This window comes from Microtus pennsylvanicus, chromosome 2 (assembly GCF_037038515.1).
Source record: "Microtus pennsylvanicus isolate mMicPen1 chromosome 2, mMicPen1.hap1, whole genome shotgun sequence".
NCBI lineage: Eukaryota > Metazoa > Chordata > Mammalia > Rodentia > Cricetidae > Microtus > Microtus pennsylvanicus.
The window spans coordinates 10,935,364-10,960,021 of NC_134580.1; the positions used below are offsets into that span (position 1 = coordinate 10,935,364).

The following is a 24,658-nucleotide window of genomic DNA, read 5'->3' on the forward strand; positions in this document are numbered from 1 at the left end:
GGTGACGTATTCGTCGTTGATTGGGAGAGAGAGCCGGAGCCCGCGCGGACGTGTGGCCCGCCTTCTGTCCCCTCGGCTCGCTCACCTGCAGCAAAGGTAGGTAGGTCGGCTGTGCTGTAAGTGTTGGGTGCACCCTGCTGTGGCCCTGCACGTCCGCTCAGTGTCGCGCGGCCCCTTGTTTCACAGCAGAGCAGCACCGGTCCGAAGAGACACACTGTGGGTCCCGCTCCTTTTTCCCCTGGGTGTGGTTGAGACTCCATCGGGAGTCCCTGGCTGAGGGTTGGTGGAGACGTGGGAGGAAAATGAAGACGATTGTTGCAGCCAGTACACCAAGTACCGTCGCGGTGCAGTTAGCGGTGCGACCTTTAGGTCTGGGCCGCTCCGTTATACCCCGCCCCCCACCGCCAACCACTTTGGTCCTGCAGCTTGCTGGAATGATCCCCACGCTCATTTCCTCTGCTCCCTCCCACCGAGAGCTCTCAAGGTAGCAGGAGCCCTCATTCATATTCCTCAACAGTGACCCGAGCGTTTTGAGCAGATCTAGAAAGAACCTAGAAGTTGACTTTCTTTTATTTATTTTTTTGTAGCACAAGACCTGGCACACATGGTAGGCAAGCGCTCTATCTCAGGGCTACCTTCCTCGGTATTTTTTTCTGTTTAAATTTATTTGTTGTTCATAATTTATCTCACCTAGTGAGCAAACCAACATGTCAGGGTGGGAAACCTATTACAAAACCGAGGGCGAGGAAGAGGAAGAAGAGGAGGAGAGCCCTGACTCCGGTGGTAAGTGGCTTCATCACGTAGTGTGGTTTGCGTGGAAGAAAGACTTTTCCTGTGTCCTTTTTTTTTTTTTACTGGAAGCACTTTGCTGTCCGATCGCTCTTCCTTTTCTCCTCAGATAATCTAAAATATTTACCCGCTTTGGGTTTTGCAGAGCTGTTCAGATCCTGTTCCAATCTGTGAACATTCATTCCTAACTCTTCATTTTTTACTAGTCACTAATAGATTTTTTTTATTAATCTCTAATCAATGATTCTATGCACGGTAATCTTTGTCACTTTATTTACATATTTCCCCCTCTCCGCCAGACAGGGTGTTTTGCATAACAGACCTAGCTGTCCTGGAACTCACTCTGTATACCAGGCTGGTCTCAAACTCACAGAGATCCACCTGCTACTGCCTCCCTAGTACTGGGATTAAAGGTGTGTGCCACCACTGCCTGGCAATATTTTGGTTTTTAAAATTTTTTTTTATTTTATGTGTATGTGTGCATCATGTGCATGTCTGGATGTAAAAAGGAGTCAGAAGAGGCAGCTGGATTTCCTGAACTGAAGTTTCCATGTGGGTGCAGCAAAGTGGACCTGCGTCGTCTGCAAGAGGGCAGCAAGTGTTCTTAACCACTGAGAGACCTGTCTGGCCCTGTTTGCTTATCATTTATTTATTTATTGTTTTAATTTCAAGACAGGGTTTCTCTGCATAGCCCTGACTGTCCTGGAATTTGCTCTGTAGACCAGACTAGTCTCAAGCTCAGAGATTCACCTGCCTCTGTCTCCCGAGTTGTAGACTTAAAGGGGTGTACCACCACTGTCCAGCTGTTTATTTTTGAGATGTGGTTTCATGTAGACCAGGCTGACTTCACATTCACTGTGCAACTGACATTGACTTTGAGCTCCATATGAGCCCTGGGAAGTGAGTTTACATGAAGTGGACTTGGTGGCTACACAATCCTGCTCTTCGCCTTTCCTCCTGCCTCTTACCTAGGAACCAGAGCCCGACGTCAAGGCTTGCTATGAAACCTCCCTCATCCTTAGAAATGGATAAGAGCTGGACAGAGAAACCCTGTCTCGGAAAAACAAAAGAAAGAAAGAAAGAAAGAAAGAAAAAGGTATAAGAAACTCCCAGGGGCTGGAGAGAAGGCTCAGTGGTTAAGAGCACTGGCTGCGCTTCCAGTGGATCTGGGTTCATTCCCATTACCCACATGGTGGTTCACAATCCTCTACAGCTCTTATTTCCAGGGATCTGATGCCCTCTTCTGACCTCCAAGAGGAAACTAACCATGCACATTGTTTACATACATACATGAAAGTTAATCATCCACACATAAAATAAAATGAATACATTTAGTAAATAATTGTTTAAAGTAATTAAAAATAAGAATTCAAGACTAATGATTCAAGATACATACTTAGATGAATTTTTTTCCTTTTTCTTAATTTTTTTTTTTTGAGACAAGCTTTCTCTGTGTAACCATGGCTGTATTGGAACTCATTCTGTAGACCTGGCTGGCATCAAACTCAGAGATCCACCTGCTTCTGCTTCCCAAGGGCTGGGATCAAAGGTGTGTGCCAACACCGCCCAGCTACTTATATGAATTTTTTTTAAGTATTTATTTATTTATTTATTTATTATGTATGCAATATTCTGTGTATATGCCTGAAGGCCAGAAGAGGGCGCTAGACCTCTTTACAGATGGTTGTGAGCCACCATGTGGTTGCTGGGAATTGAACTCAGGACCTTTGGAAGAGCAGGCAATGCTCTTAACCACTGAGCCATCTCTCCAGCCCCCTTATATGAATTTTTTATGTGTAGTGCATGTACTTTGGTATTGGAGATTGGACCCAGGCCCTCACACGTGTTTTAAAGAAAAACAAGGGAATGAAAGCCAAGACAATCAAGAGAGTGGTTTCCTCTGGGGAGACAAAGGAAGAACAAAGGGAGGAGTAAGGGCACTTGGCAGGACCCGTGTTAAGTGTGTTCACTGTATAGTAATTGTCCGACTGTCCTTTTGTTTTACGGAGCTCTTTGTTTTGTATGAGTGATAAGCATATTAAGTATGATGCAAAAGGCTAACATTTTCTGTCATTTGTTTCCCCATAGGAGAATATAAATATTCAGGAAGAGATAGCTTGATTTTTCTGGTTGATGCCTCCAGGGCTATGTTTGAATCTCAGGGTGAAGATGAAGTCACACCTTTTGATATGACCATCCAGGTAAGACTTCCTTGTTAATGGACTCATAAAATCGAGGGTGGGTGTGATGGTGCATGCCTTGTATCTCAGTACTCGGGAGGCAGAGGCTGGCCAGGTCTATATAGCTAGTTCTAGTTCTAGGATAACTAAGGGCTGTATAGTGAGACTCTGTCTCAAAAAACAGGAAGAAGCCCGTGTCACAGAATGTGGGTGGGTAAGGTGCTCTGTGGTAATCAGGTCAGAACCCTAGGGAGGGACTAGCCATTGTCTCCTAACTGGCTGGCTTAAGCCTGGAGGACCCATACTGGTCCCAGTCCTATCAGACTGTTACTCATCCACAGTCCTCATGTGAGTTCCAGAATCTCCTTTTTGATGAGAATCCTGCTTATTTTGCACCCATCCCCCCAAGAAAGGTCTGGGAATGATGACATACGCCTGTAATCTGCATGTTGGAGACTGCAGTAGGAAAAGCATGTCTTCAAAGGCAGCTAGGGTGACATCCTGAGATTCTGCCAAGAAGGAAAAGGAAGCCGGGCGGTGGTGGCGCACGCCTTTAATCCCAGCACTCGGGAGGCAGAGGCAGGCGGATCTCTGTGAGTTCGAGGCCAGCCTGGTCTACAAGAGCTAGTTCCAGGACAGGAACCAAAAGCTACGGAGAAACCCTGTCTCAAAAAATAAAAAAAAAAAAAAAAGGAAGGAAAAGGAAAATTAGTGCCGCTTTAAATTGTCTTGTTTTTCAAGACAGGGTTTCTCTGTGTAGCCCTGGCTATTCTGGAACTTGCTCTGTATTCCACGATGGCCTCGAACTTATACCTCTGCCTACCTCTGCCTCCTGAATGTTGAGATTAAAGGCCTGTGCCACCACTGCCTGTATATTTTTAAATTTTAATACTGTGTGTGTGTAGAAGGTCAGGGGTTATCATATCACCTGGAGCTGGAGTTCCAGGCAGTTGTGAGCTGTCTAATATGGGTGCTGGAAATTGAACTTGGGTCTTCTGCAAGAACAATGTGTGCTCTTAACCTCTGAGCCATCTCTCCAGCCCTACCCTACCTAGTATTCCTTTTTTAAGTTGATGTCTCATGTAGCTTAGGGTGGCCTTAAAATTTGCTTTGCACCCAAGGTTAACCTTAAATCCTTTCTCCATCTCCCACGTACTGGTACTATAAATATGTCCCACCATACCCAGCACATGCCATTTTTATTTATTTTAAAATTTTGTTTAATTAAAATTTTGTTTATTTTGTGAATATGGGTGTTTTATGTTCAGGTATGTCTGTGTTTGTATGCTTGATACCAGAAGATAACAAAAAGGACTTCAGATTCCCAGACCTGGAGTTACAGTTGTGAGGCACCATGTGGGTGCTGGGAATAGAAACTGAGTCTCTTGAAGAGTAGCCAGTGCTTTTAACTGCTGAGCCGTTTCTTCACCCCCACAAACACCACGTTTAAAAGTTTGTATGTTGATGGCGGATAGTCCTCTTAGATGGTCACCTGTACTTGCATCTGATGAGAGTTGGAGGACACCCTCCATTTTATTCGGGGTACTCTAGGATAGTGGCTTCCACCTTCTGAGTGAGCTTGGAGAAGGTAGAGTGGGTTCTCCTTGGAGTTGGATTGTAAAGTCAAGTGTTGCTGTTCTAGTGTGGATAAGGTCCTTTTGAGACTGGCTCAGTGGTTGAGACCAAAGTTTAATCCCCAGTATTACCATAACCACAAACACCACCACTTCCTCCTTCACTTCCTCCACCACCACCACTTCCTCCTCTTCTTCCTCCACCACCACCACCTCCTCCTCTTCCTCTTCTTCCTCTTTCACCTCCACCACTACCTCCTCTTTTTCCTCCTTCACCTCCACCATCTCCACCACCACCTCCTCCTCCTCCTTCACCTCCATCACCTTCTCCTCTTCCTCTTCTTCCTCCTTCACCTCCACCCTCACCACCACCACCCTCACCACCACCACCCTCACCACCACCACCACCACCACCCTCACCACCACCACCACCACCACCCTCACCACCACCACCACCACCACCACCACCACCACCTCCTCCTCCTCTTTTTCCTCCACCACCTCCACCACAGATAGACACACATACACATATCTTTTTGCAGGTGAAACCTGAGAGTTGAAAATTATTTGTAGTAAACATTTACAATACAGTCTTAAAATGGGCAGAAGAGGCCTAGGGATATAGATCAATTGGGAGAGTGATTGCCTAACATGTGGAAGACCCTGAGTTGGTGATGTGTACCAATATTTCCAGCATCTGGGAGATAAAAGCAAGAGAATTAGAGGTTCAAGGTTATCCTTGGCTACATATTCAAATTCCATGCCAGCCTGGGCTTCATGAGGTCCTGTCTCTAAAAGGGGGCTGGGGACAAAGGACTTGAGTAAGCTGCTGTTAAGAGTGCTGAAAGGGGCCAGGCACGGTGGTGTACCCTTTTATTCCCAGCACTCAGGAGGCAGGCGGATCTCTCTGAATTCAAAGCCAACCTAGTTTACATAGTGAGTTCCAGGACAGGCAGGGCTATGTAGAGAGACCCTGTCTCAAAAAACCAATAAAATAAAATATCATCTTTTTTTTTGTTTTGTTTTTTCAAGACAGTGTATTTTTATGTAGCCTTGACTGTCCTGGATCTCTCTGTGTAGACCAAGCTGGTCTTGAATTCACAGAGATTAGCCTGCTGGGATTAAAGGTGTTCACCACCACTGCCCTGTCTAAAATAAAGTCTTAAAAAGAATGTGAAAGCATGCAGCTGGTATGTAATAGTTCCTCGGAGATACAGACCTCGGATTGCTGTGGGTTCGGTAGTTCTGCTCTCGATGGGTATGACATGTGGAATGAAAACCAGACACTCCGTTGGTAGAATCCATGTCTACCATGCATAAAGTCAGGAGTTCAGTCACCAGCCCTGCATAAAACCCGCCGCGATGGGCCACTCTGAGGGCCTCCAGCCTCACCTTCCATGTGCTGGGTTACAGACGTGCCACCATGCCTGGTTTATGCGGCACTTGATATCCAGCCTCCGGCTTTGTGCATGCCAGGCAGGCACCCTCTTGACCGAGTTCCATTCCTCAGCTCGTAAACTCTAAGTGCTTACTGCGCCTGGCTCTGACAGAAGCTTAGTAAACACTCAGAATTTTTATTTTCTCAGTGTATCCAGAGTGTGTACACCAGTAAGATCATAAGCAGCGACCGAGATCTCTTGGGAGTGGTGTTCTACGGTACCGAGAAAGACAAAAATTCAGTGAATTTCAAAAATATTTATGTCTTACAAGATTTGGATAACCCAGGTCAGTAATATTAAAAGAAAATGGTTTCCTTCATGTGGGAACTTCACTAAGCTGAAAGAAAGAGGGCTCTGGAGAGGAAGCAGCTTTACCCTTGGCTGGGAACTTGCTTTCTTCACAGAAAGTCCCTGCCACACTAGTTCCATAGCGGTCGAATGAGGAGGCCTCTGTTAGTATGTGGTGAAGGTGGTGCTCACGGCCTTATTTCTTTGCCCACTTTGACTCTGCCTCTTACCAGGTGCTAAACGTGTGTTAGAGCTTGACCAGTTTAAGGGACAACAGGGAAAAAAGCATTTCCAAGACACAATTGGCCATGGATCTGACTACTCCTTGAGTGAAGTGCTCTGGGTCTGTGCCAACCTCTTCAGCGATGTCCAGGTCAAGATGAGTCATAAGAGGGTCATGCTGTTCACCAATGAAGATGATCCTCACAGCAACGACAGTGCCAAAGCCAGCCGGGCCAGGACCAAAGCTGGTGATCTCCGTGACACCGGTGGGCATTTTCCTCATCCTTTTATTTTGTTATTACTTTAAAAATATTTGTTTTTATCTGTATGTATATGCCTATAAGTAGTTACATGCACCATATGCATCCAAGACTCTGTGGAGGCTGGAAGAGGCATCACATCCCCTAGCACGGGGGTTACAGATGGTTGTGTGCAGCCATGTGTTGCTGGAAATTGAACTCAGGTCGACTGCAAGAACAGCCAGTGCTCTTCACTCCCGAACCATCTCTCCAGTCTTGCTTCCTTATTTGCTTTTTTTCTTTAATTTTATTTATTTTATGTATGTGGGTTTTTTTGAATACATGCATATCTGTGCATCTGTCTCTCCAGCCCCAAAGGAATGTATATTTTAATTTTTTTTAAATTTAATTAATTAATTTAAGATTTTTGTATGTATGAATATGTATGTGTGCTTGTATAGATGTTTGCATACCACTTTCGTGCCTGGTGCCTGTAGAGGCTTGAAGAGGGCATTGTAGCCCCTGGAACTAGAGTTAGACAACTGGGAGAGCAACCTCTGAGCCATCAAAGCTGAGCCATCTCCCCAGCCCTTCTTATTCTTTTTAAATGACTCCTAACTTATTTTCTTTATAGTTGAGATTAAGCATTTGCTTTTGCCATCCAGAGCCAAATGAAAGAGTAAAGTAAAACGGGGGTCACAGCAGTGTGGCCTAAATAGTCTTGCCTGCTAGCTCAAGGTCTCTAGCAGGGCACACTTGTCTTGACATCAGTGCTGCTAGGAATGATAATGATTTGAGTGTTGTTTGAAGTAGTTATGACAGCTGATAGGCATAGCCACTTTCTTTAGGTCCTGATAATGTTAATAGTCAATCTAGAGTTTGTATATTTTTGTTATATAGCCCATGCTGGTCTAGAACTTGCTGTGTAGCCAGGCAGGCCTCAAGCAGGCAATCCTGCCGTAGCCTCCCAAGTGGTATTATTCCCGGTGTGCACTGTCATGCCTAGCCTAGGGAGGCATTTGAAGGATGTGTGGCTTAGGCTGGAGAGATAGCTCAGTAGTTAAGAGCACTGGCTGGTCTTCCAGAGGACTTGACCTCCATTGTCTGCACCCACAAGGTGCCTAACAACTGTCTCCAGTTCCAGGGGATCCGACGCCCTCTTCTGGCCTTTTTGGTTACTGCATGCATGAAGTACAGAAACACGCAAACAAAATACAGATAACATATAAGTACATCCTTCAAAAAAAGAGTAAAGGATATTTGGCTGTACCTGCTTATGCATGGCCAAAATCCCAGCACTTTGAAGACTGAGGCAAGAGGAATATGAGTCCAGCCTGGGCTACAGAGTGAGACCTAAGCTAAAAAACAATCCAGCAAACGAAACCCATTTGGATTGAACTGAAAATAGATGCTTGAGTTTGGCACAGTGTTACATCCCACAGCTTCAGCTGCTAGGGAGCCTGAGGCAGGAGGGCTGCATAATCTAGGAATTTCTGACCAGGCTGTACTGCAGGACACCAAGCACTATCTGCCTGCTTGTTTGATAGATACAGGTTCTCAATTTTCACTCAGGCTGGTCGGGAATTGCTGTGGAGCTGAGGATAACCTAATCCTGACCTACCTCTCAAGTGCTGGGATTGCAGGCACGCTCCACCACTGCCCTTGGCTGATGTGTGTGTGTAATAAATATACTAAATATATATAAATTCATGTATATTTGTTTTTTCGAGACCAGGTTTTTCTGTATATCCCTGACTAACCTTGAACTCACAGAGATCCATTTGCCTCTGCTTCCTGAGTGCTGGGATTAAAGGCATGTGCCACCATTGCCCAACTAGCTTTTCTGTATTTCCAAGATCAAAAAAAAGAAAAGAAATAAAGAAAGAAAAGACTACATAAATTCTCTGTGACCTAAAGCTCAGTATGTGGCCCAGTGTAGCCTCAAACTCACAGCAGTCTTTCTGCCTTAGCCCCACAAGTGCTGGGATTATTTGCATGTTTGTTACAGACATGATCTTTCGAATATTTCTCTTTCTGGAGATAGGGTCTCACTGTGTATCCTTGACTAGCCTGGAACTTGCCATGTAGACCTAGTGACTTACAACCTGTTACGTTTCTCCTGCCTCTGTCTTCCAAGATTTAGGATTATCCATACATATATCACCACATCTTTCCTGACACCATCTCTTTTTAAAACAGAAATTTAAGTCCTCACCCTCAATCCCCAAAAAAACCAAACTTAGCTGGGTATGGCGGTGCACCTTTGATCTCACCACTGGGAAGACAGAGGCAGATGATCTCTGTGAATTCCAGGTCAGCTTCGACTACAGAGTTAGTTCCAGGTCAGTCAGAGCTACATATTAAGACCCTGTCTCAACTACCCCCACAATAGATAGATAGATAGATAGATAGATAGATAGATAGATAGATAGATGAGATTTTTTAAATTGCATTTATGCCAGGTAGTGGTGGCACACACCTTTAATCCCAGCAATTGGGAAGCAGAGGCAGATCTCTAGAAGTTCAAGGCCAGCCTGGGCTACAGAGTAAGTTCCAGGACAGCCAGGGCTACACAGAGACAGACCCTGTCTTAAAAAAAGATAAAGAGGGGGCTAGAGAGATGGCTCAGAGGTTAAGAGCATTGCCTGCTCTTCCAAAGGTCCTGAGTTCAATTCCCAGCAACCACATGGTGGCTCACAACCATCTGTGATGAGGTCTGGTGCCCTCTTCTGACCTTCAGGGTTACACGCAGAAAGAATATTGTATACATAATAAATAAATAAATAAAAATATAAAAAAAAGATAAAGAAAAAATTGCATGTATTTATTTTACATATCTGTGTGTGGGCACGTGGATGTCACTTTGCAGTCTGTGAAGGTCAAAGGACAATGTGCAGGAGTCAGTTTTCTCCTTCCAGTGTGTAGGTCCTAGGATTGAACTCAGGTCGTCAGGCTTGGTGGCAAGTTCTTTTACCCAGTGAGCCATCATGCTGACTTAACATTGCTTTGTAGAACATGGGAGATGATTTAGTGGTTAATGTGTGGAGCTCTTTTTTAAGAAAAACTTTTCACCAGGTACCGCCCCATCATCCTAGCACTCTGGGAGGGGTGTGGGGTCACAGAGGCAGGAGCCTTGTTAGGAGTCTCAGGCAGCCAGGGCTACATAGTGAGGTCTGTGTGAACACAGAGTGGTAATTCTCATCTGCTGTACTTGGTTTCCCTGTTTGCTCTGTTCTTACCTCAGGCGTCTTCCTTGACTTGATGCATCTGAAGAAACGTGGGGGCTTTGACATATCCTTGTTCTACAGAGACATCATCAGCATAGCTGAGGGTGAGGACCTCGGGGTTCACTTTGAGGAATCAGGCAAGCTGGAAGATCTGCTAAGGAAGGTTCGAGCCAAGGAAACCAGAAAGCGAGTACTGTCCAGGTGGGCACCCAGCCTGTGTGAGCTGCCCATCCTTCTCTAACGCACCGCAAACAGTGCTCAGGTTTGACTCCCGCACCTGCGCCGCTGCCATGCTGTTCCTCCACCTGCTTTACCGCGGGATAACGAGACCTGTTTCTTCTTTGGCTGGAGATGGTACTGTGAGTCTGCACAGTAATGCGGCCTTCCCTTTCCTTGATGTCTGTGTCCTCTGCTACACTCTTTAGTACCGTGTCTGATCTCTGTAGATGGCAGATGGCACGAACATCTGCCTCATGAGGTTATGTGTTGTAAAGAGTAAGTAAAAAACATCTAACACACACACACAAAGAAGCTTAACAGATGTTATGTATTTGTTTATTTTAAGTTATATGTTTGTGTGGGTGCCCATGTAGGCAAGAAGCACTGGATCCCTTGGAGCTGGAGTTATAGATAGTTATGAGCCACCCAGTGTGGATGCTGAGAGTCGAACTCAGGTCCTCTGGAAGTACAGCAAGTGCTCTTAAACACTGAGCTGTATCTTCAGCCCCTGGATGATAGTTATCATTGTCAAAATTATATTATTATTAAGCCAGTGAGATAGCTCACCAGATAAAGGTGCCTGATGCCAAGCCTTATGACCTGAGCCCTTTATTATTACTTATGTATTTTTTTATTCATTCATTTAAGACATGATTTCTTTGTGTAGCCTTGGCTGCTTGGAACTTGCTCTACAGAACAGGCTGACCTCAAACTGAGAGATCCTCCTGTTCCTGCCTCTGCTTCCTGAGCAGATTTAATCCCTGCCTCGGGGATTAAAGCCATGGGCCAGAACACCTAGCTTTATTTTGATTTCTTTTTTTTCTTTTGGAGACAAGGCTTCTCTGTAGCTCTGGTACCTGTCCTGGAGCTAGCTCTTGTAGACCAGGCTGGCCTCAAACTCACAGAGATCCGCCTGCCTCTGCCTCCCAAGTGCTGGGATTAAAGGCATGCGCCACCACTGCTAGTTTTTTTTTTTTATGTATACAATATTCTGTCTGCATGTATGCCTGAAAGCCACCAGACCTCATTACAGATGGTTGTGAGCCATCATGTGGTTGCTGGGAATTGAACTCAGGACCTTTGGAAGAGCAGGCAATGCTCTTAACCTCTGAGCCATCTCTCCAGCCTCTATTTATTTGTTTTTATATTTTGGACAGAGTCTTGTATTTAGACCTGACTCGCCTGGTATTTGGTATGTTCCCTATGCTGGCCTTGAACTCATGACAATTTTACTGTCTTAGTCCCTCAACTGCTGGGATTAAATTCTTGCTACCACACCCAGTACTATATTCTGTTTAGAGTCTGCATTTTAAGACATTATTGTTTTTTTTTTTTGTGTGTGTGGTTTTTCAAGACAGGGTTTCTCTGTGGTTTTGGAGCCTGTCCTGGCACTCGCTCTTGTAGACCAGGCTGGTCTCGAACTCACAGAGATCTGCCTGCCTTTGCCTCCCGAGTGCTGGGATTAAAGGCGTGCGCCACCACCGCCCGGCTTTAAGACATTATTGGAAAGAATAAAACAAATTGAAACTTGGCTGCTGTGAAAACATTTTACATGGGAAAGTTCAATGTTTCTTTTTTTCTCCTCCCTCAGGTTAAAGTTCAAGCTTGGTAAAGATGTAGCGCTCATGGTGGGCGTCTATAACTTGATCCAGAAAGCTAACAAGCCTTTTCCAGTGAGGCTCTATCGAGAAACAAATGAGCCCGTGAAAACCAAGACTAGGACTTTTAATGTAAACACAGGCAGTCTGCTCCTGCCTAGTGATACCAAGCGGTCTCAGGTAGGTGGCTAACCTTACTCAGTCTTCTGTTCCAGGACTGACAGGAGGTGGGGGCCGGGATGGCTCAGCAGTCAAGAGAGCACTTGCTGTTCTTGCGGAGGACCCAGGTTCCGTTCCCAGCATCAACATGGTGGCTTACAACCATCCATAACTTCAGTTCCAGGAGCTTAGACCCCTTCTTCTGACCTCTGCCTGCACCAGACGTGGTGATTGTCCATAGCAGGAACAGGCATGGTGGCACGTGACTTTAATCCCAGCACTCTGGAGGCAGAGGCAGTTGGATCTCTGTGAGTTCAAGACCGGCTTGGTGTGGTCTACAGAGTGAGTTCCTGGACAGCCAGGGCTATAGAGACCCTGTCTTGGGGAGAAAAGATAAAAAAACAGGAAGGGAACACTTTGAGTAGCCTGACCAGCTAGGTCACTCTTCACCTGCATCTTTCTAGATAAGTTGTTAAGACAGGAAGCCGCTGACCTTGCAACCGTAGCACGTGGGTCTGTGAGGGCAGAAAGCTGAATAGGACAGGACAGGTGTTGGTGGGTGGGAATTTTGGCCCTGATTGCTCAGAACACACTGCTATAACTGTTTAAGTACAGCAACAGGAAGTGCTTTGCGGTTAATCCCAGGCGTTGAGGAGTTAGGGTTTGCAGGTGCAGTGGACTGTTTAAGGGTGAGAATTTATTTTTGCTGAATTATTTTGCTTTGCCCGATGAATGTACCCTGCTTTTCTGAGCATGAAAGATCAGGTCCAGCGCCTTCTCTCTTTTTGTCTTTCTCTGGTGTATGTTCTTTAGAAGGATGTGATACTGAAAATTAACACATCCTTTTACTATTTTGCAGACCAAGCTGGCCTTGAGCTCAGAGATCCACTTGCCTCTGCCTCCCCACTGCTGTAACTAAAGGTGTGCATCACCATGACTGATTGAACACATTAACTATATAAAATGTGGGAGATGATCAGACTTTTGTATACCTGCAGGTCCTAACTGACTGACTAGTTAAGTATTTTTATTCAACCCATTATGCACACGTTTTTTTCTGAAGTATAAAGTTCACACCAGAAGGTCTCCATGCTGTTTGAAGGATAGAAAGTATAAAACATTCTCTTTTTATTTGTAACTAGACTGTCATGTTGTCTTATTGGGTAGCAGTCGTTTGACCACTGAGTTTCTTTATTAATAGATAAATCAGAAGGGTCATTTTAAAGGCCTGTGCCCACTGCCCAGCAGGTGTTTCCTGCTGCCTCCCCGTCTCCCCACCAGAACTCAATCCAGGACCTGATGTGGGACCTTTCGTCCCATAAAGTCCTGTGAAACAAGTGCTTTCCCCACTGAGCTGTTTCCACAGTCCTTGGTTTGTGTATCTGTTGTGAGTCATGGATAGGCCTGGGAGCTCAATAAATAATAATTAAATAAGAGAAAAAACAATTTCTGAGGATCATGGCCTTTGGCACAAGAAAGATACAGATTTAAAGTTCACCGTCAGCCAGGCGGTGGTGCCTTTAATAAAGACAGTCAGAACTGTGAGCTTGAGGTCAGCCTGGTCTGAAGAACAAGTTTCAGGACAGCCAGGGCTACACGGAGAAACCCTGTTTTTGGAAAGGCAGGGAGAAAGACCACTGTAGTTGTATAATCTGGAGCATGTGCCCAGCTATTGACCTTCAGTTCAGTTGTCTGTTAAACGCGTTTTTGTTGTTGTTTTGCTTGTTTTACTTTAGATCCAACTCAGAGCCTCCTGGTTGCTAGGCAGGCACTTGACATTGAGCCATCCCTGCTGCTCCTGTTAAACAGCCTACGTCCCAGGACTGCTACAGAAGACAAGTTAGATGGCACATATAAATTACCTGGGGGTTGTATGAGGAGCATGCTTTCCTTGAAGAAAGCTGGTCTCTGTGTGTGTACACATCTGTGCACTGTGCACTCATGCAGAGGCCAGAGGCCATTGGTTATTCTGCTCTGGCCTCCTTATTCCCGTGAGATACGGTCTCTCGCTGAACCAAAGCTTATTTCCTTCGCCAGGTTGGTAGGCCGCAAACCTCGAGATCCTCCTGTCTCCTCCCCTAACCCAGCTGTGGGGTTCCAGGCACATCTGGTGTTACGGGGTGCCAGGGATGTAAACATGTCCTCACAGCTGCACAGCAAGTGCTCTGACCTGCTGAGCCATCTCTCCAGGCCCCACAGAGCTAATTTTAACTTGCTGATGTTTGGTGGCTGTAAATGTGTCTCTACATAGCTCTTTGGTGGCCCTTGTTATTCCCATCCAGACATATGGGAGTCGTCAGATTGTGCTAGAGAAAGAGGAAACAGAGGAGCTGAAGCGGTTTGATGAGCCAGGTTTGATCCTCATGGGCTTTAAGCCCTTGGTAATGCTGAAGAAGCACCACTACCTGAGACCCTCCCTGTTCGTGTACCCAGAGGAGTCCCTGGTAAACGGTGAGTACATGGGCTTCCTGTTCGTGTACCCAGAGGAGTCCCTGGTAAACGGTGAGTACATGGGCTTCCTGTTCATGTACCCAGAGGAGTCCCTGGTAAACGGTAGACCAAGGAATAACCCACCACTGTCACTGCGTTTCCTAAGTGGATGCTGCTTGGACACGTATAAGAGATATGAATGGGTATTTTAAAAATGTCTCATGTTTGGGAAAACCAAGGTAATGTTGCATGTTTCTGTTCTGGAAATGGGGACTGAGCAAAGTTAAATTTCTTCAATACTGCCATGTATTGTAAAAAATCCAGGGGGAGGGCTATGGAATTTGAGTTTTGGGTTTTTGTTTTGTTTTTACGTGCATTGGTGTTTTGCCATGGAGGTCGGGTTCTCTGGGGTTACAAACAGCTGTGACCTGCCATGTGGGTGCTGGAAACTGAACCCGGGTCCTCTGGAAGAGCAGTTATCTCTCTAGACAGTCATCTCTGAGCCATCTTTCCAGACCACAATTTGAGGGTTTTGTTGTTTGTTGTTTTTGTGTGTGTTTTTTTTGAGACAGCTCTGACTGTCCTGGGACTCATACTATAGACCAGACTGGCCTCGAACTCATAGAGATCCACCTGCCTCTGCCGCCCAAGTGCTGAAATTAAAGACGTGGACCAACACCACCCGGCTGGAATTTTTTTTAAAGCTTTCATCCTATGGAATTAAAAGAGGGACCAAATAATAGAGCGAAAACTGAACCCAGGACATTCCTCTGCTTTAACTGTGGGCAGTTCTAGGTGATATGACCTTTGCCCTTATCTGTACTTGAGCATTTCACAAGGAGCTCATCAATACCTGAGTGGCTTCCGTTAGTACTAGAAGCTCATGCCTAACATCAGCCTAACATTGGTGCAATGAGATGGCAATGAGTCATACTCCCAATGCAGTATTTGAACCCCCAATCTTGATTGCTTTTCTTTCTGTTTCTCTGTCCCTTCGACTTCTACTTTCTCTCACCTTTTCCTTACTGAGGTATCATGGCCCAGTAAAGAAAATGAACAAAATTTTATGGCTGGGTGTGTTGGCACACTCTTTTAATGCCTTTAATCCCAGCACTCTGGGAAGCAGAGGCAGGCAAATCTCTGAATTCCAGGCCAGCCTGGTCTACAGAGTGAGTTCCAGGACAGTTGGAGCTACACAGAGAAATCCTGACTCAAAAAAAAAAAACAAAAAAAAATCAAAAGAGACTGTGGTTATGATGCTGGGGAATGAGGTGGGAGAGGAGAGTGCTTTGGGACGCAGGCCCCTGTGCTGTTTGTTTTCCAGGCAGCTCAACCTTGTTCAGTGCTCTGCTCACCAAGTGTCTGGAGAAGGAGGTCATAGCCGTGTGTAGATACACACCCCGAAAAAACATCCCCCCATATTTTGTGGCTTTGGTGCCACAGGAAGAGGAACTGGACGATCAGAATATTCAGGTGACTCCAGCAGGTGCGTGGCAGAGAGCCCCTGAGCCTTCTGTGTGCTTTGGGATCCCATAAGGGGTCTGAAGCACAGAGTCCCCGATAATCAGGCCTGGGAATGTGCGATTTTAAGGTTTTGTATGTGGATGTGATGTCCTCACAGGCAAGGCCACCGTAGATGGCAACAGTGTGCAGTCACAGGTTGTCAGGCCTCAGGACGGGCTCCACTGTATGTATTTGCACGTTGTTTCAGGGCTTCTCTGTTGACGTTTTCCTTTACTGAAAGTCTCTTGTTCCCCTTAGTACTTGGTGTAATTGCCAGGGCAGTGGTGTGTGGAGACGACATGGATAAACTGAAGTCAGACTTGCTTTCCTTTTTAGCCCCTCTGTGCATAGTCTCACTATATAGCCCAGGCTGATCTTGAACTTGTGTTCCTGCCGCCCCTGCCTCCTGAGTACTGTCATTACAAGCACGCACCGCCATACCCAGCTGTGACTTTTGTCTTCTGCTGTACATCTGAGAGCTCACTTTCTTTTGTTTTGAATCCATCTCCACCACTAGCCAACTTGGGGACAGAATTTACTTTTCCTATTCTTGCTTGAAGGTTTTTTTTTTTTTTGGTTTTTCGAGACAGGGTTTCTCTGTGGTTTTGGAGCCTGTCCTGGAACTAGCTCTTGTAGACCAGGCTGGTCTCGAACTCACAGAGATCCGCCTGCCTCTGCCTCCTGAGTGCTGGGATTAAAGGCGTGCGCCACCACCGCCCGGCTTGAAGGTTGTTTTATATTTGGGATAATTTCATGTGCTTATGCTTAGCACAAGATGTCACTGATCTAGTCCTCTAGTCATGCTAATAAGAACCAACGTCAACATGTTATTTTGGGGCTATCAAAACCAGGGTCATCAACATGCTTGCTTAGTAACCTAACCTCTCATTTAACCTCTCACTGTTTCATGCTATAAGCTGGCTGTCCAAAACCAGTAGTGACCTCAAAGTCCTTGTCAATAGTAGACACACTGTGTGTGTGTGTGTGTGTGTGTGTGTGTGTGTGTGTGTGTGTGTGTTAGAGAGCAGAGGGGAGAAATTGGCTTGTTTGTTTGTTTAACACCTTCAGCCCTGCCATAAGGGCCCTTACCTAGCAGCAGTATTGATTAGAGTGGCTGGGTTTTTCCTTCTAGAACCATGAAGGGACTGTACCAGGATCCACAGGATAACTCCTATCTCTTTAATCTGTGCTTTAAACTGCAGTAACAATGGAAAAAGGCTGTAGCTCAGAGGAGAGCCCGATGAAGCTGGGACCATCTGACTCTGGATTAATAAAATAATAATAATAAAAGCTAGACGCTGGGACCAACTGTTGCTGCCTGGCTGTTGCTCCCTGTTGTGGCATCCCTCTTCTGTCAGGTTTCCCATGAATCCCCAGAGAGTCTGTTCAACTAACTTTCACAGGTGTCCCCTGATAAAGGAGGAACTGGACTTATAACCCCCAGCTGCAGCATCACAGGGCTCAGAGACAAACAGCCACACCACTTAAGTCAAACCTCAGAAGACCTGTTTTCCTTCCTCAGGCTTCCAGCTTGTCTTCCTCCCCTTTGCTGATGACAAACGGAAGGTGCCCTTTACTGAGAAGGTGATAGCCAACCCCGAGCAGATAGAAAAGATGAAGGCCATTGTTCATAAGCTCCGCTTCACATACAGGTGAGCGCTGGGTCAGCCTTGGGCTTTCTTCTGGTGCTCTACTGAGTTGGACCGTGTTAGAAATTCGGGTTAGACATAGACTAAGAGGGCGTGGTTCTTCTTCAGGTAGTCAAAAACAAGAAATCATTATTTGTCACCAAGAATTTAAAAAGTACATGGGCTTTTAATCCCAGCACTTGGGAGACAGAGGCAGGTGGATCTCTGTGAGTTTGAGGCCAGTCTGATCTACAAGAGCTAGTTCCAGGACAGGCTCCAAAGCTACAGAGAAACCCTGTCTGGAAAAAAAAAAAAAAGGCTAGAGGTTTCACAAGTTAGAAAAGAGTGGCATGTGTTTACTTGGTTTCTTGTTTGTTTTAGATGGGCTCTTACTCTAACTCAGGTGGGCCTAGAAATTGCTATGTAGCCCAGGCTAGCCTCAAATTTGCGGTACTCCTTCTGCTATGTAGCCTATGTAGCTGTGGAAGAACTGGAGCTTCCGATCTTGCCTTCTCCACCCCAGCACTGGGGTTACAAGCAGGGGCCTCCATGCCTGGTTTTGGTGTTGGGAATTGAACCCAGGGCTTCATGCTGACTAGTCTCACACTCAGCTGAGCCACATCCCCAGCCGCGTCTTTCATTTTTTGAGAGATGTGATAACTCATGTAGCCTCATCTATATTTCCCTAATGAAAACGACAGTTGAACGAACATCTCGTGTATTTCTTGGCCATGTGTATGTCCTCTTAGGAGACATGCTTATCAAGATCTTAGCTTTAAGTTTTTGAGACATTGTCTTGCTGTCTAGCCCAGAGTGGCCCAAGTGTTGAAACTGGTGGCATACATCATCACGCTTAGCTTATAGTCTATTTTAAAGTCAGTTTGTTTGTTTCTTTGTTTTTTGAGATAGGGTTTCTCTGTAGCTTTGGAGCCTGTCCTGGAACACTCTCTGTAGATCAGTCAGGCCTCAAATTCACAGAGATCCACCTGCCTCTGCTTCCCAAGTGCTTGAATTAAAGGTGTGCGCCACCACCCGGCGTTGTTGTTGTTGTTGTTTTTGCCATCAAGCTTGAGTTTTTCACATTCTATCTTTGCATCTACTTCTACTTGTGGGCAAATGATACCTTTCATTGTAGGGTTTACTGTGCAACAGTTTGAGGCCAGCTTGGGATATATAAAACTCTGTCTCAAAAAAACAACAACAATACAAACAAACAAAAACAAAAAGATGCCTTTCTCCTGCAGCTGTAACTTCCTGTTATAGTCCTTTCCTAGAAAATGGGAGCACTAAGAATCCACCATGTAGGGCTGGGGATGCACTTTCCTAGCCTGTACAAGGCTCGGGTTTGATCTCAGGGCATGTCTTACACAAACACACATCAAGAACAATAAAGTACCATGTGTTAACATCAGTGCCAACATTCTATCAATTATTTTTGTTAATATTTGATGCTGAATTGAATCTGGGGTCTCCAGCATGAGGCAAGTCCTCTTCTCTTAGCTACACCTCAACCCTGTCCTTTTTTCTCCTTAAGAAACCTGAAAGGGGGGGCTAAAGATGGCTCAGTGGTTAAGAGCATCTACTGCTTTTGCAAAGGACTGGAATTTGATTCCCAGCACCTATGTCAGGTGCCTCACAACCACCTGTAACTCCAGCGCCAAGGGATCTGACACCTTTGACCTCTGCAGTCTCCTGTGATGTCTGCAGATGCCTATTCTTGTGTGTGTGTGTGTGTGGTTGTTAGCGCAATCCTGAAAGGTTAGTTTTATGCCTACTTTGCAGATGAAACAGGCTACAGGCCAGTAGGCTCCCCTTTCAGTCTCATCCAACAGAAAAGCGTAGAGACCGGGTTTCAGCTCCGTGTATGTGGCTCAGGGTTCAAACACTTATCTCCTGTGCTGCTCTGTACACAGAAAACACGTTCCATTTCTTCCCTCTCCGTCCCGTTGTCCTTCATTTCTTCTCTCTTTAATCATTCTGTTTTCTCTATTCTTATCTTTGCCTGAAGCTTCTAGTGACAGGCAAGTGGCCAGGTTTGCTTTGCAGTTAATGGTCCAGTATCCAATGATAAATTGAGAACTGGAGAGAGAAGTTGATTTACTTGTGAACTGGCCTTAGACCCGTGCTGTCTCTGCTGATTATTTAGTTCCTTCCTGAAAGCTCTTGTGTTCCGATGTTGTTTGAACAGGAGTGACAGTTTTGAGAACCCTGTGCTGCAGCAGCACTTCCGGAACCTGGAGGCCCTCGCTCTGGATATGATGGAGTCTGAACAAGTAGTAGATCTGACACGTAAGGAATGTGCTTTTTGTTGTTGGTTGTCGGTGCTGGGGATTGAATCCGGGTCTTATACATTGCAGGGAGGCAGTCTTCTGCTTTGTTTGGTGAGCTACATCCTTAGGTGAGATCTTTCTTTAAATTTCAGTTGGCAGCCTCGACCTGTCCAGTAGCAAGTGGTGCTGGTGTGTGTGTGTGCTGGGGGAAGCACAAAGGAAGACAGCTTTTGCTTTTGACCCTCTGACCAGTGATCTGAAGCGTTTTTCTAGCCATCTCCAAGCCTCTTCATTCAGACCGTCTCTGCTTGAGAGGTTTTCTAGGTCACCTTAGACTGCCTGGAACAGATTTGGCTAGCTCTGCGCTGACAGGAGGAAAGAGTGCCAGGCTCCTGAGACCTGACTCTGAACTAACTAGGCCACCCCATGTCTGTGTGGTGAAAGTTAATGCTGATAACATTTACTGAGGCCTGCAGTGTGGCAGTCACTGTTGTCCTGCCTGCTGACTCAGTTAATATCCATAGTTCTGAAGCGGGGGCTTCTGCTGCCCTTACTTTCCAGAGAAAGGGGTGGTTGGTTTCTCAGAGCAGTCAGTAGTGGATACATTAGGAAACAGAGTCCTTCCCTCGCCCTGAACCGCTATACTTGCTGCTTTTCTCTCAGGCCTTGCTATCAGGACCCCCCCACCCCCTTTTTTTGTTGTTGTTGGTTTTTTGAGACAGGGTTTCTCTGTAGCTTTGGAGGCTGCCCTGGAATTAGCTCTTGCAGACCAGGCTGATCTTGAACTCACAGAGATCTGTGCCTCTGCCTCCCAAATGCTGGGATTAAAAGCATGCGCTGCCACCGTCCTGCTCTTAGACCCCTTCTTGATAGTGTTTATGAGGATGCAGGCTGTGACAGGGAAGTGAATGGTCACTGGAAGTAGATTGGACTTAATGAAGGTCCTCGTGACAGTTAAAAGCACCAGAACAATTAGTTTGGCCTGCTTAGTGTCCTAATTCTCTGAAGTGTCTTACATCAGACAAAATAGCTCTTACTAAAAGCAGGCGTGATTGTGGGGATTGTCTAGCAGAAGACAGTCTTTCAGTTCAGCAGCCTGTGAGGAAGGACCACTCCCGTATCCTCAGTTCCCTCCAAGTGCAAGAGAGAGTGTGTAGGATATATGAAGGCACTATGCCATTTAAATAAGGAACTGGCATTTTTCAAGACTTGGGAATCTAAGGAGGTCATAGAATGGTCCATCACAATACTGAGGATGCTAGGCATGGAGGATGCCAGAAGGATCTAGTCCGTGTTTTCTTGGTCACCTGACTCAGTGCTCTCGTGTTTCCCACAGAACTGGAATGGACAGGCCACTGGAATGCGTGTGACTCACATGAACACCCTGTTGTTTTGATTTTCTAGTGCCCAAGGTTGAAACCATGAAGAAAAGACTGGGTTCCCTGGTAGATGAGTTTAAAGAACTTGTCTACCCCCCAGGTTATGACCCCGAGAGCAAAACTGCCAAGAGAAAACAAGGTGAGGGCTGCAACTTGATGTACGGCATGCTCCTTTCAAAGGTTTCCTTGTGGTCTTTATGGTCCTATCACAGACATAACTGGCTTTCTTACTTTTCTCTTCATTTCTGGGGGCATAATGAGTGTATAGGGGTCAGCGAGGACCTCACATCTCCCAAGTAAGCATTGTCATTGAGCTTCATCCCAGCCTTTTCAGGAATCTATGTACATGGGGTAGTGGGGCAGTATGGGGCAGATAGGGACAAGTCCATATATCAAGGGAATAAGGTGGAGAGCTATAGATGAGGACACCCAACATCCTTCTCTGGCCTCTACAAAGACATGCACTGGTACACATGTGATAAGAATTGCATCAATAGCTGGATGTGGTGGCACAGGCCTATAGACCCAGCACTCAGGAATGACAGGAGGACCTGGGATACACAGCCTCCAAAAAAGTGACATTTATACTCCATCTAGGAAGAAATGAGTCTGTTTTTATATGTTCTTTAGTTGTTTTGCTTTGCGACAGGGTGTTTGTAGTTCAGGCTGACCCTCAAGTCCAGGAAACCCCGACTTCTCTTTCTGGGTGCTGGGATTACAGGCATGGATCACCACACTGGCTTCTATGCTCTTAACAATCTTGTACTTTACGCCCATTATCTAATTTGGTACGATTTATTTATGTGTTTTATATGATGTTTTATCTGTACATCTGCACACCAGAAGAGAGAGCATCAGATTCCATGGGACTACAGTTATAGACAGTTGTGAGGTACCATGTGGGTACTGGGAATTGAACTTACGACCTCTGGAGGAACAGCTAGTGCTCTTAAGTGCTTAGCCATCGCTCTGGCCCCTAATTATCTAAGTTTCTGCAAAGACAATGGTAAAGAGAATATATGTCCTGCTTTGATGTGTAGCCCTCCAGTTGCGAGTGTAGTCTCTTTGGCTCCCCCTGTTGTCTGCTCCTGGCACTGACCATTTTCCTTACAGATTTCCTTTACTATGAGGCTCACGTTTGTAGAGAAGCACCAGATACACTGTCGCCATTTTGGAATGGTTCTGGCTTAGGTTCTAATCCTTTTGGCTGTCTTTGGCAAAGTAAAGCCATATTTAATCCTCGTTGCCCAGTAGACCCATGACGACAGGAGTGGCAAGAGATCAGATTGGTGGCCATCCTGATTGCTCCATTTTGCTTCAGAACTGACTCCTGTCATTCCCTAGAGGTTGCGTCAGACATTGTCTGGTTTACCAGTAAATTTGTCACTCGCCCTGTCTTTATTGCCTGGTGCCTCAGAACTTAAATGGTTATTTTCTTACACCTTGGATTTGCTGACATTGAAACCAGGGCCTTAAGCATACTAGGCAAGCAGTCTATTGCTATGCTGTGTTCCAGAAAAAAGAAAAAGTGATAGGGCCCACACAGAATGAGCATCTGCACTAGATTAGCAGATGGCAAGTGGTCAACTGCATCCGCATCCTAGGACGGTCCTGTGCCACGTTGCTAGGGTACCACTGGAAGAATTTCTAGGTTGTTGATTCCTGCCTTTTCTCTAGATGAAGGTTTTCCCAGTAAAAAGATTAAGGTGGAGTTATCAGAAGAAGAGCTGAAGGCCCATTGTGCCAAGGGCACACTGGGCAAGCTCACTGTGCCTACACTGAAGGAGGTCTGCAAAGCCTATGGGCTCAAGAGTGGACCGAAGAAGCAGGAACTGCTAGACGCTCTCACCAGACACTTCCAGAAGTGAAGACCAGTTGCTGTGTCTCGCCAAGCTGCAAAGAGCTGCCTGATAGAAATGCAAGGGACTTTATCATGGATTGTGGCCCTCCTACTCCGCTGTGCTGTGCCTTACGCTACTATATGTATAAAGAGCTCTAACTTTATACTGTGTATTGTTCAATATGAACGGGGAAGTAGCTGCCTCAAATCCAGAGGTTACTCTAGTTGTCTCTTAGCTTAATTCCTCCCCCCTCCGGATGTACATATCAAGTGGAAACAAACAGGAGGTCGGGGAAGAGTGACAAGCCTTAGGAAGATTGTATTTCCATGTCTTCCTACCTGTTCTCTTTAAATGTATGATGCTGGGGCTGGAGAGATGGCTCAGCAGTTAAGGACACTTGTTGCTCTTACAGAGGACCCAAGTTTGTTTCCCAGCCCATATATATATATATATATATATATATATATATATATATATATATATATATATATATATATACACAACCATCTATAACTCCACTTCTAGGGACCCAATACCCTTTCTGATCTCCATGGGCACTAAGCACACAGTGAACATATATATTTGCAGGTAAAATACAGAACTCCTTTTGGATTCATATTAACAAAAGAATTTACAAAGACAGAACTCCCTGAAACCCGAATCCACAAATACCCTGCTTGGGATAACTGGCCCGGTAGGTGAACAGGTCCTTAGCAGTGGGCTTCCTGTGCAACCAGACTGAGGAAGATGAGCATCATCTGTCTGTCTTCACTCTTCTGACTTGTATAAAGATGAGCATCATCTGTCTGTCTTCACTCTTCTGACTTGTATAAAGATGAGCATCATCTGTCTGTCTTCACTCTTCTGACTTGTATAAAGATGAGCATCATCTGTCTGTCTTCACTCTTCTGACTTGTATAAAGATGAGCATCATCTGTCTGTCTTCACTCTTCTGACTTGTATAAAGATGAGCATCATCTGTCTGTCTTCACTCTTCTGACTTGTATAAAGATGAGCATCATCTGTCTGTCTTCACTCTTCTGACTTGTATAAAGATGAGCATCATCTGTCTGTCTTCACTCTTCTGACTTGTATAAAGATGAGCATCGTCTGTCTATCTTCACTCTTCTGACTTGTATAAAGATGAGCATCATGTCTTCACTCTTCTGACTTGTATGGTAGTTATCTGCACACTGTTAGATCTCAACTAAAGTCCTGTTTGTGTGATAGAGGTGTAAAGCGCAAGAGGCAGAAGTGACAGTGACTTCAGTTGCCAACTCTTCATGTGCCTGACTTTCAACTCCCAGGGCCCACTGGTTAATGGCTCCATTTCTGGTTGGGAGAGAAGGTAGACTGTTACTGCCATCTAGTGTGCGGACGCCTGCCAGGCTGCCTGCAACCAACCAACTTGTGTTAGGAAATCCTGCTATATAGAACAAGTGGGGACAGAAATTTTTTTTTGTTTGTTTTTCGAGACAGGGTTTCTCCGTAGCTTTTGGTTCCTGTCCTGGAACTAGCTCTTGTAGACCAGGCTGGCCTGGAACTCAGAGATCCGCCTGCCTCTGCCTCCCGAGTGCTGGGATTAAAGGCGTGTGCCACCACCGCCCGGCTGGGACAGAAATTTTTAATATTATTTTTACCTTTATATGATTTGGTATTTTGTCTGCATGTTT

General features: G+C 45.6%; 1 protein-coding gene across 5 annotated transcripts; it reads left to right on the top strand.

The window, feature by feature from the left end:
- Positions 1–24: 24 nt before the first annotated feature.
- On the top strand, positions 25–23,148 carry Xrcc6 (X-ray repair cross complementing 6). 5 transcript variants are annotated; one of them, XM_075960100.1, is made up of 13 exons: positions 25–96; positions 695–783; positions 2,878–2,990; positions 6,130–6,268; positions 6,504–6,758; positions 9,976–10,159; positions 11,769–11,955; positions 14,217–14,385; positions 15,689–15,850; positions 17,390–17,519; positions 19,684–19,784; positions 21,170–21,283; positions 22,822–23,148. In XM_075960100.1, exons 2-13 carry the CDS (start codon positions 708–710, stop codon positions 23,010–23,012), a joined length of 1,821 nt encoding a protein of 606 aa, XP_075816215.1. In that variant the 5' UTR covers positions 25–96; positions 695–707; the 3' UTR covers positions 23,013–23,148. The 5 variants fall into 5 exon arrangements, with proteins under 5 accessions (XP_075816215.1, XP_075816213.1, XP_075816214.1 ...); XM_075960098.1 differs by having other exon boundaries at positions 27–96; positions 14,217–14,436; XM_075960099.1 differs by having other exon boundaries at positions 90–216.
- Positions 23,149–24,658: the final 1,510 nt, after the last annotated feature.